Source organism: Cupressus sempervirens, chromosome 3, assembly GCF_028749045.1.
Source record: "Cupressus sempervirens isolate cs-2001-9-10 chromosome 3, ASM2874904v1, whole genome shotgun sequence".
NCBI lineage: Eukaryota > Viridiplantae > Streptophyta > Pinopsida > Cupressales > Cupressaceae > Cupressus > Cupressus sempervirens.
The window spans coordinates 256,041,862-256,054,322 of NC_143120.1; the positions used below are offsets into that span (position 1 = coordinate 256,041,862).

Below are 12,461 nucleotides of genomic sequence, written 5' to 3' on the forward strand. Positions count from 1 at the left end.
TTGAATGTTTTGATAGGAAGGATCTAGAACTCCATTTGAAGGAGTTAGCTCAACTTAAATAGTGAGGATCATTGGAAACTTACATTTCAGAGTTTCAAAAACTTGCAGTGTTAGTAACAGATGTATTTGAACGGAGGATACTAGTTCTATTTATGGATGGGTTAGCTGATCCGTTGAGAGGGTGGATTAAAGCTCTCAACCCTCCCACTTTGCAGGAAGCCATTAAGAAAGCTCGTGACATGGATTCCTCTTCATCTTCAAAAAATAAATTTCAGGCAAAGAGTTTCCCTTCAAGGAAAGATAAGGACAGGAAACCTTTTCATAAAGAGGTTCAACCAACTAAGGAGGAAAGTAAGAGGTTGGACAATGAGACACTTAATGATCTCAGGAAGAAGAAGCTTTGTTTTCATTGCAGGGAGCCTTGGGATTTGTCACATAAGTGTCCATTGAAAGCAAAGGCTAAGCAGATGGAGTACTTTTCAGCCGAAGAGTCAGTAGATGGAGATTCGGAGCAATCATCCGAATCAGATGGAGATGATGATAGTTCTTCATAGGAGGAAGCATGCGGTGATAGCACGATAGCTCAGTTGTCAAGTATACAGGAGGCCGTCACTTTCAGAGTTAGGGGAACCTTGGATGGACAGAGAGTTGTGGCACTCATTGATACAAGGGCGACACATAACTTCATTGATGAGAAGTTTGTGACACGCAGAGGGCTACATACAGAGGAGCATAGGGGATTTAAGGTGATGGTTGCCGATGGCTTCAAAATTGAATGTACCAAGAAAATCTCCAACTTGCAGCTTCATTTGGGAGATTATGACATGACAGGAGATTTCTTTGTGGTCAACATTGGTGATCAGGATATGGTGCTTGGGATGAACTGGATGAAGTCTCTGGTAGAGTTTACATTTAACCTTGAGAAAATGGAAATGAGGTTTGAGGCAAATGGTAAGAAGATAGTGCTCAGAGGTTTGTCAGATGGGAGACTTCGAGTGGTGTCACTCAAGCGGATGCAGAGTTTCTTTAGATATGATCAGGTGCAATGGGCAGCAGAGTTTAGAGTAATGCCTAAGATGACAGAGCAGCATAAACAAGAGTAATGTACAAAAAATAATAACCAAACATACTAAGGTGTTTGGTGAGATACCTCCAGGGAGACCCCCGGATAGGGGAATCAAGCATGTTATTGAATTAGAGGAATGGGCTAAGCCAGTTATCATCACACCTTACCACCATTCGAAGAGATGTAAGGATGAAATAGAAAAGGCAATTAAGGAGTTGATTGACATGGGGCACATACGGCCAAGAAAAAGTCCTTTCGCTTCTTCAGTAGTATTGGTGAAGAAGAAGGATGGTACAATGAGGATGTGCATTTATTATAGGGAGCTAAACAAGAAGACAATCAAGAACCGATACCCTATCCCGCGCATCGATGAGCTTATTGATGAATTGCATGGTGCATGCTACTTCTCCAAGATTGATTTGAGATACGGCTACCATCAGATACAGGTTAGAGAGGTGGATGTGGAGAAGACAACTTTTTAGATGCCACTATGGACATTTTGAGTTCTTAGTCATGCCCTTTGGGTTGACAAATGCCCCTGCCACTTTCCAGTCCTGTATGAATAGAGTGTTCAGAGATCAGTTGAGGAAGTTTGTGTTGATATTTTTTGATGATATACTGATATACAGCCATGCTTGGGAGGAACATTTGAAGCATATTGATACAGTGCTCAGTATTCTAGAGAGGGAGTCATTATATGCCAAGATGAGTAAATGTGAGTTTGGGATGACAGAGCTGCTCTATTTAGGGCATATTATTAGTGTAGGAAGTGTTCGGGTTGACCCAGACAAGATCAGGGCCATTCTGGATTGGCCACCACCGAGGAACACTTCACAACTCAAGGGATTTCTCGGGCTTTGTGGGTTCTACCGCAGATTTGTGAAGGGATTTTCACAGATAGCAGCACCACTTACAGATTTGACACGGAAAGATAGTTTCAGGTGGTTAGAGAGGGCTCAGGATTGTTTTGACAGGTTTAAGGAGCTGATGAGTACATGTCTTGTTTTAGCCATTCCAGATTTCACCAAGCCTTTTGAGCTGCAGTGTGATGCCTCGGGAGAGGGCATAGGAGCTATTCTCATGCAAGACAAACATCCCATCGCATATGAGAGTAGAAAATTACGAGGTGTGGAGAGAACCTACAACATCTACGACAAAGAGATGCTAGCAATCATGCACGCGCTAGCTAAGTTCAAGCAGTACTTAGTGGGAAGCCGATTCACAGTAAAAACAGATCATAATAGCTTGAAACATTTCCTTGGACAAAAGGACTTTAATGACAGGCAACAGAAATGGGTGAGTAAATTACAGGCCTATGATTTCGACATAGCCTATGTCAAAGGGAAGAAAAATATTGTTGCAGATGCTTTATCTAGAAGGCATCATTTGCTTGTTGTTGGGATAGTCATGGATGATTGGAGAGAGATGATCTTGGCAGAATATGCTAAGGATAGTTGGGCATCTAGCATTATTGAGGGAGCTATTCAAGATAGTCGATACACTGTCGTAAATGATCTGATCATCTACAAAGAAAGGATTTATTTAGTACTCGGGTCTGCTATGAAGCAGAAGATTTTGAGGGCATTTCATGATTCACCAATGGCAGGGCATCCTGGATTCTTTAAGACATATCGACAGGTGATAGAGCGCTTCACTTGGAAAGGACTCAAATCAGAGGTGCTTCAGTTTGTTAGGGAATGCCCTGTGTGTCAGTAGAACAAACAGGAACATTCTTTTCCGGGTGGTTTACTACAGCCCCTACCCATACCAAAGAAGAAGTGGGATAGAATTTCCATGGATTTTATCACAGGCCTCCCCAAGGCACAGGGTCGGGATTGTATCTTTGTTGTGGTAGACAGATTGAAAAAATTTGCACATTTCTTTGCAATTTCGTCTACATTTTCAGCAGCACAAACAGCAGAACTATTTTTTCGAGAGGTATTCAGACTACATGGGATACCACGGAGCATAGTCAGTGATAAAGACAACAGATTTATGAGCCACTTTTGGCAGGAGTTGTTCAGGTTATGTGGAACAGAGCTCACTCCGAGTACCAGCTACCACCCCCAAACTTATGGGCAGACAGAGATAGTGAACAAATGGGTTGAGGGGTACCTTTGAAACTACATTGCAGGAGAGCAAAAGGCTTGGGTGAAGTGGCTACATCTAGGGGAGTACTGCTATAATACCTCTTTCCATATGTCTATTCAAATGTCCCCTTTTATGGCACTGTACAGGTATGATGCTCCTAATTTTTTGGATTTGTTATTTGGGGACAGCAGGGTGCCTAAGGCCAAGGATACTTTGCAGGAGTGTCAGGACATTATGCGATCCTTCAAGGAAAATTTGCAAAAGGCACAAAATTAGCAGAAGCAATATGCTGATCAGCACAGGGTTGAGAGGTCTTTTGAGGTGAGAGATATGGTGTACCTCATGTTACAGCCGTATAGACAGTCCTCTCTCAAGAAGAGTGGAGCAGAGAAATTGAAACCACGCTACTATGGACCGTTCAAAGTAATCAAGAGAGTGGGCGAAGTAGCTTATGAGTTGGAGTTGCCTGCAGACAGTAAAGTGCATAATGTGTTCCATGTGTCACGCCTTAAGAAAGCATTGGGTCACAATGTGGTGCCTTCAGTAGTATTGCCACCTCTTGATGATGAGGGAAAGCTTATCTTGGTTCCCGAGGCCATACTTGACTCCAGGGAGAGGGTGTTTCACAGGAGGACTATCAGGGAGTATCTAGTGAAGTGGAGGAACCTACCTGTCGAGGATGCTACTTGGGAAAATGAGCAGATATTGCAGCATCCAGAGCTGAAATTGCTTGAGGACAAGCAATTTTGGGAAGGGTAGACTGTAATGTCCCCTTTCCAGCATTCATAGCATGATGTTGTCATTAGCCTATTTCCCCACAGTCCCGTAGGCTAACTAGGACATTAAAGGGGCTTAGAGGCCATTTGGCCTAGACAGTTTCAGTTGCAGGTCTTTCTGAGGGGTTCTGAGGCAACTTTGGGCATACTTACTATTTATAGTAAGTCATCTTGGACATGGCCGGACATTCAGTCACAGTGGTATGTCGATGGTAATTGTTTAAAATCAACAGGAAGACTTATTTATCATTGATAAGATTTGTTATGCATTGATAAAGCCATTTTATAAAGTTAAATTTAAATATTTAACTTTATTAATGCATAGACTATAGTTTGTGGGAAATATTTAAATTAAAAGAGTTCCCTTTATTTTTATAACACATTGGAGACATAAGGTACATAAAGGGAGTTATGTTTTATCCCACATTAAGAAAACGAAGGATTGAGCTCTTGTGAGAACACTATAAAAGAAATGGAAGAGCTTTTTTTTTTGTATACTTGGATGAAGATTAATGTTATGTTGTTGGATATCTGATTATCGGGTTTGGAGGACGGAATCCCTCTTTGCTAGCATTATCTTCGCTGTTGGAAGACACAGTCAGGAGGATCAAGGGTGTTTTCACTTCAGCAAACACACTGGGTTTCATTTGGGGCATTTGCATAAAGAAATTTACAAGGGTTTGAGGTGCAGATCTGAAGTTAGTTATTGCTATAGTGCCGCATGAACAGTATTTTGCTACAGTACAGCGTGAACAGTGTTGGTATCAAGTTTACTTGTTTTTCCGGCTGATTAGAAGTTTGGAGGGCTGGCCGACTACATCTGCAAAATACTACGGCAACTAATTTCAGGTTTCTTCTGTCAAATTTTGATATTTTGCATAGTAATTGTTGAATACAAGTCTGAATAGTTGTTGCAGCCTTTAAGGCAGCTGTAAGTGCACATCTACATTTAAAAATCACCCTTTATTAGCAGATTGAAAGAGTTTCCAGATTTTTCATATACTATTGAATGTGTGCCAAGTGTTTGTGAAAATGTTATGATGTGTATTATGCATTTTAATGTCACTTCATAGTTGTTCGTAAATCTACTCATTGGAAAGCAATTTATTGAGGAAATTAGCTTTATGAGTTTGCATACAAAGTGTTTGACAATATTCCTTAAGTTAAATTTCTGCAAGTCAAAGTTCAAATCAGGGGAGGATATTACATGTATATTATGGACATGGGACTTTCTGATTATTCTTTCATATGTATGTGATAGTTGTTAGACTTAGAATTAATTAAATTTAAACATGACTCAACGTCTTGGGATCCTTAAGAAATGTAACTTGTGATGTATGTTTGTCGATGATTACATGTTATTGCTTCCGCTACTATGTGTTTGATGTGTATGTTATACATTCTTACTTAAAAAAAAAAAAATGTTTAGCAAACTTAGTGAAACTTTAGGTTAATTCTTTTGGATCCCTTGGCGGGGCGTTACAGACCAAATGGCATAACCATGAACTCAAAGTGGCCATAGTGACATCGGAAGGCTATTTTCTCAATGTCCTTTGCTCTCATCCTGATCTGATGGTATCCGGATCGCAAATCAATTTTGGTGAAGAAGCATGCCCCATGCAACTCATCAATCAGCTCATCAATCCTAGGAATGGGATACCTGTTTTTAATTGTTTTCTTATTCAATGCCCTGTAATTGATGCACATGTGCATCGTCCCATCCTTCTTCTTTACCAATACTACTGCTGAAGCAAAGGGGCTCTTACTGGGCCTGATATGCCCCATCTCCAACAAATCCTTAATCGCCTTCTCTATCTCATCCTTGTGTTTCTTAGGATGACGATAGGGAGTAATCATAACTGGTTTGGCTCCCTCCTCGAGCTCAATAACATGTTCCATCCCTCTATCAGGAGGAACCCCATGAGGAATATCGCTAAATACTTTAGCGTGTCTATCAAGTATTTTTTGGATATCTGGTGGATGACTCTTTTCTTGTGGCTCTGGTGAAGTTGGCATAATGTAGCACTCTGCCGCCCACTCTATGTCATCATGACGAAAAAGTCTCTGCATTCTCCTCAAGGACACTACTCTACAAACTCCATCTGGAAGTCCTCTAAGTACCACAGTTTTTCCCTCATGTTGGAATCTCATCTCAAATTTTGCTAGATTGAGTGTGAACTCAACTAGTGAAGCCATCCATGTCATGCCGAGGATGACATCATAATCTCCCATGTCCACAACATAGAACTCATCCTCCAACTCGTAGCCATCTCCAAACCTGATGCGAAGATTAGATATCTTCTGAGTGCATAATAACTTATCACTGTTAGCCACCATGACTCTAAACCCATCATGCTCCTCTGTCTGTAACCCTCTCCTGGCTACCAACTGTGCATCTATGAAGTTATGTGTAGCCCCAGTGTCAATAAGAGATATCACTTTCTGCCCCTGGATAGTACCCTTGACCTTAAATGTGATTGCCTTTTGGGCCCCTGTCAAGCGTGTCAATGATCTATCATCCTTAGGAATGTTGCTCTCCTCTATAGTGTTACCCTCATCTGAATCAGAGTGTTGATCCTCCCCTTCTAACTCTAACTCTTCTGCTGAAAAATACTCCATTTGATTTGCCTTAGCCTTGAGAGAACATTTATGAGATAAGTCCCAAGGCTCTCTACAATGGAAGCACAACTTCTTCTTTTGAAGTTCATTCAAGGTTTCATTGTCTAGTCCTTTTGATCCTTCTTTGGGTTTGCTATACTCTTTCTGAAATGGTTTTTTGTCTTTGTCCTTGTGGTAGGAAGAATCTGTTGAATGGTTTTTTTCTTTGTATATCGAAGGGGCTAAATCTCATGCCTTTTTAGTTGCTTCAGCTAAGGTGAGTGGAGCATGTCCCTTCACCCAACCTCGTAATGGATCAGCAAGACCATCACAAAATAACACCACCAATCTCCTAGGAGAGATATCAGTAACAAGTACAGACAAGCGCTGAAACTTGGCAATGTAAGCATCCACAGAACCTGACTGTTTTAACTGTGCTAGCTCCTTGAAATGTAACTCGGGATCCTTAGTGTCAAATCTCCCAATCAATGTTTCGGTGAATTTCTCATAGGATGTAATCTGATTATGCCCCAAAGTCAACATGCCATGATGCCACCATTCATGTGCAACGCCATCCAAGTGCATAGCCGCATACTTGATAGCCTCCTCCTCAGGCATAGGATTTAGCTACAAGTATGTATCTACCTTATGCACCCAAGCTCGTGCAGTCATCTTTCCTGAAGCATCATAATAAGGTAAAGAAAATTTTCCAACTTTCTTCCTCATCTCAAAGTTTTGATTCCTCCTTCCTGCTTTAGGCATGTGTCTCATCCTCAAGTCCATATAATCTCTAAGAGAAATATCCGCCTGAAACTCCGGTCCACTAGCCTCCCAGTCCCTCCTGAACTGATCCTGTAACTTGGTAATTTGCAGTTCGTTTACTGGTTGAACCGGATCTCTGGGTGGGAAAGTGGGTAGAAGAGATCTCGAGCTCACAGTCCGCGCTGGGCGTGCAACATGTCTAAAGTTATCAGCCTCATTCCCATTGTTGCTGTGTCCATTATTACCATTAATGTTATTCTCAGGACCATTGTTGTTGCCTCGGCCTCCATGATTATTGTTTCCTCCGTTGTTATTGTTTCCCTCGTTGTTATTGTTTCTGTTGTTAGCATTACCTGGATTAATATTGACACCCATCTGTCTAGCCATGAGCTGCAACATCATGCGCCTATTTTGCTTCTGTTGCATACGCTGCCCCTGCTCTAATGTATCTAGTAATTGTCTGAACAGTACCTCCCCCTGATCTAGACCAACATTTCTGCGTCCGCCTAATCCTGTATTCCTGTCATCTCGATCACCCATATTATTGTCCCGATCAAAGAATATCTCCTCTGTGTCTGTATGGTTGGATTCAATGTCCACCTGCACGGATGTACTAGACTGTTTTCTTTGCAAGTCTGAAATCCTATTTTGTCTTGCTCTGGTATTGCGGAAATTATAAGACCCCTGTCGCATGCTCAAACATAAATGCTTGGCCTGTGTTTTTACTTATTTCTGATTTGAGTGTTTTGACATTTCATCAAACACTTTTTCCCTTTATCCGGTTGTTCCAAATTTCCTATAAGACCTCCACAGGATGGCAGGACTTATAGCTCTGATACCACTGTAATGGGCACCCCTAGATATCCCAAAAAACTAAACCAATATGCTAAAAGGAATTTTGTCAAATAGTTTGCATGCAACCTCTTATTTTTTCGTTTAATGTTTTAATCCCCTTATAACTCCGAAAATCAAATGTTTATTTGTTTGTTGTGTTTTGTGCATGGAATTGGTATCATACAACATAAACAAGAAAGAAACTACAATAATATGCAAAGTGGAAATGAACTGCTGCTAATAAAATGTTATTTTCAGAATTCATAAAACCAAATACATGGCAGATTTATCAACTCACTAATTACTTCAGCAGTATTGACATAATACTCCAGCCCATGCTTTCCAACTTGCTGCTATAATACTTTATCCTTCAATCAGTCCACTACCTTCGTAATACCATTTCCTCAAAGCGGCACAAGCATCAGACAAGTAGTGAAGAAGCTATGAGCAAAATACCAAATCTGCCTGTAGCCGGAAATGCAACTAAACTGCCTGATAATGAAGCCAATAACAAAGAATTCCAAAGGCCAAACTCCAAGGGAATGACGTCTAGAATGTTATAAGAGAGGATAGACGTTCTCAAATGCCAAGAACAGAGCTGCAACTCACACACCAATTTCTTCTCATATTCAACCTGCCTAATGAAGCCACAAATGCTTCATTTTATTCTATTTCCAAAGGTCCGCTCAACTCATATGAGCAATGTGGGATAAAAGATGTGTAATATATAAAACATATATTAAAATACCCCTTATGTCTCCCTTGGGTACACATCACCATAAAATAAATATTAAAGTAACACTTTAATACTTTACAATTAAATTAGACGTTTCTTTAATAAAACTTCAGGCATTAAAATGTATTAGCCATCGGACTCCGAATAATGTGAGTGATAGCTCATCGGAAAGCTCTCACCGAGGAGTATCGAATCCAATCACCAAAATTGACTTGCACTATGTCCTGTCGACTTACTAAAAATAGTAAGTATGCCTGAAACTAAGTAAATCAACTTCGTTTTGGCCCAAACTGGAAATGACTAGGCCAAAACACTCCAGGATCCCATTAAACCCTTTGTTAGCCCTCGGGACCATGTAGAACAAGGCTAACGCACACACACTTGGTTAACTGCTAAAATGGGGACATTACAACAGATAATCGACAACCTATTTTCTAATAAGAAAAGGATTGGAAAGCCACACAAGAACTAAACATATGGATATCTTTTAATATCATGAAGACTGTGCAAAGATTTGATTGCGAAGATTTTATCCATCCTGGATTTAATTTAGATTCATAATCAACCTACTGTAACCTGTGAAAACAGGGCTTATTTTGACATAATGAAAATAACCGTTTCTGTATTTCCACTTAACGCATTCAATTTTATGGTATTAATAAATTGCTGCTAAGCAAGATTGTCTTTCATCAGATCTCTTTAACTGTATGAATTTATTTTCTCCAGATATATATTATTTTGTAATAAGATACTGTAAATCATAATATTCAAAATTTCTGTGAATTTATTAATTTAACTAATCCGGGCTTAATTCTATACACAAAAACTTTGGTGCGCCGTTATTTTCCAAAATTTGCTTGCTTCTTCCAAGATTTTCTTCTAAATTATGTAAAGGCTTTGCAAACGGAAATAAAATAAGATACAGTACATCAAAATATTCAAAATTTCTTTGAATTCAACAAATCCAGGCACAATTCTTTACACAAAAACTTTGGCGAGCAGCTATTTAAAAAAAATTGCTTGCTTCTTCCAAGATTTTCTTCTAAATTATGGAAAGGCTTAGGAATCGGAAATAAAACAAAATTTATGACAGAATTATGAAGTTAAGCGTTCCTTACTCGCTGCTGTGTGCTGAGATTGTGAGCTTCCATGTCCTCGGCATTCATCATCTTGAGCGTGGGAACGTCGTCCCACCCTTCCGAAACGAGATACTCCATAACTTCCTTCAGAACGCCATTGCCGATGAAATCTTCTACCGAATATGAAGCCATAGGAGTCAACCGAGACAAAAGGAAAAGGTTAAGCGCAAATTTGCATAACCCTTGAACACAATCAGATTGCAGATGCCAGAGTTGGTTCGGAGTCGGAACAACATAGCTTTCAAAATCTTTCTTTTCTTTAAAATCTGATAGTGGCGTGTTTGGAATTATTCAGGCTTGGCTTCTGTGGATCCTCTAGGCGATCACGACCGCGTCGTCTGAATTTTTTTTTGACATTTTTCTTTTGTTTTTCCTACCTTTTAGGTGAGAGGATTCGACCGTGCGACGTGTGGCAACGCTGCAGATTGGTCAAAAAACATTAATGTGTCCTTTTGACGGGATAATTTGCGATAAAACAAATACCACAGACTAGAGTATACGTATAAAATTAACATTAACTTAGATTTGACGAGGAGTTATTCTTGAACGCTAAATCTATGGGTTATGTATTTTATATTTCGAAAAATGATACCTCCACAAATGTTAAATTGCTTAACATGCTCAATTTTCGCTTAGGTCTATGGCATTTTAGCTTTCATTTAATTTGTAAGATAAGGTCTAATTCTGTAATGGGTTTATTAATTTGTAAGATAAGGTCTAATTTTGTAATGGGTTTATTAAGCCTAGCTTGAAAAGTTTTACAAATGTATACATTGTTTGCTATTTTAAACAATGAGACTAGAGATATTATTTCGTTACAATTTTTTAATAATTATATTATAAATACTAACTATTTCAAATTTCATAGAGGGAGAAGAAAAAGAAAAAAATGTTGTTATGACGGGTGGGCTCCTCTCCAGCCACCCACCAACCCCACTAATTTATGAGGTTTCGATGATCGCCATGATCCACCTCCCTCGGATGGCACTGGTTTAGTCGCTTGAGGGCAATTTATATTTTATTATTATGAATCTTTGTTAGCTTTCCAGCTGCACCGTGTGAACTCTCGCGGAGTGATTGTTGTTAAGATTGTAGCTTTAGTCAAATTGAATTGACCTAGAGATAATTCTTTTATGGTTATTGGTAAATCATCATTTAGACCAATACTCTTATATATATATATATATATATATATATATATATATATATATATATAATGATGATTAACCATAGAGACATTTCTTCTCTCATATTTATAAGTCATTCAAATTTGCATTTGGAATACGCCAATATGATGGTAGTGTTATTACACTTGTAGAAAATGATCTTATAAAAATCAAGTACATGGTATCAGAGCGAAGCTACAAATGTAAAATCCAAATTAGGAAGAGCAGGGACGAATATAAATAAGACCAGCATCATTTGTCATGCGGAACCGCCTTTATAGAACAAATTTTATTTATGCAATATCAATATATGTTTATATGACCATTGGAACTATATATACAAATGATGATAAAATTATTGGGCTCTACAAAACTTGTATTTCTAGCATGTTTCAAGGCTCTTCTTTTAGTTGTCCATCATAAAAGATTTTAAAGGAAGGTTGGATGATTGGGTTGCCATATGTCCTTGTCGTCAAACATGAGGAAAGACAACAGTTTCGAGGGATGTGTGAGATTGAAGGCACGTAAGAGAATCATATTAGCCAAAGGATTTATTTATCAGACCTAAAGTATCCACAACAATTATACCAAACAAAATAGTATGTTTGACTAATTTGTTTGGATTAATTAATATAATGAGTGAAGGATAAATGTTTCAGAGTTTCATCTTATTGTGCTAAGAATTCATTTAATAAGGTTGAAGATTAACACTATAGGAGTCATGGGTCAGAGACATGTTTCAAGTCTAAGAAGCCAAAATTTGTTAAAATACTTGAGACATGAAATTGTTTTTGAGAGCCTTGCATTGTGAATCGAGCTCATACAATGAACTTGCCTTTATCAATATAGTTTTCTATTTTCTACAACTTTGCAACTATGAACAATCATGATAGTTGACTGGTAGTTTAGAGCATTGAAGAGTACATAATTTGACTAACAATAATATTAATCTACAAACGTTAAAAGATGACATGTGTCATGAGTACAAAATGAAGTAATGGATTCAATGCACATGTGTGGCAGAAGGTATTTGGGTCTTTGGGGTATGGAAGTTACTACTAGTATTGAAATCTTTGGGAAACAAGATTATCATGTCTTGCATGAGGAGCATTATAGGTGGTGTTGTATTAAAAAATTTAGTTCTTACTTGTGCATTTGAAGAACATGACACATGATCTCAAGATTGATCCAGAATTCATGCTATGAACAAGGCACTAGAATGATTGATATTGATTGGAAGTTGGAATACCGAATTTTGCATCATTTTCCAATATCAATTCTACCTATCTTAAA

General features: G+C 38.7%; 1 protein-coding gene across 1 annotated transcript in view; it reads right to left on the reverse strand.

Annotated features, from left to right (window-relative positions):
• Positions 1 to 10,478, reverse strand: part of LOC149565845 (uncharacterized) — a 29,512-nt gene extending 19,034 nt beyond the window's left edge. Inside the window, exon 1 of the mRNA XM_089817274.1 lies at positions 9,982 to 10,478. Coding sequence (XP_089673400.1) covers positions 9,982 to 10,134 — 153 coding nt within the window. The 5' untranslated portion in view covers positions 10,135 to 10,478. The remainder of the gene's footprint in view (positions 1 to 9,981) is intronic.
• Between the last annotated feature and the right edge of the window lie 1,983 nt (positions 10,479 to 12,461).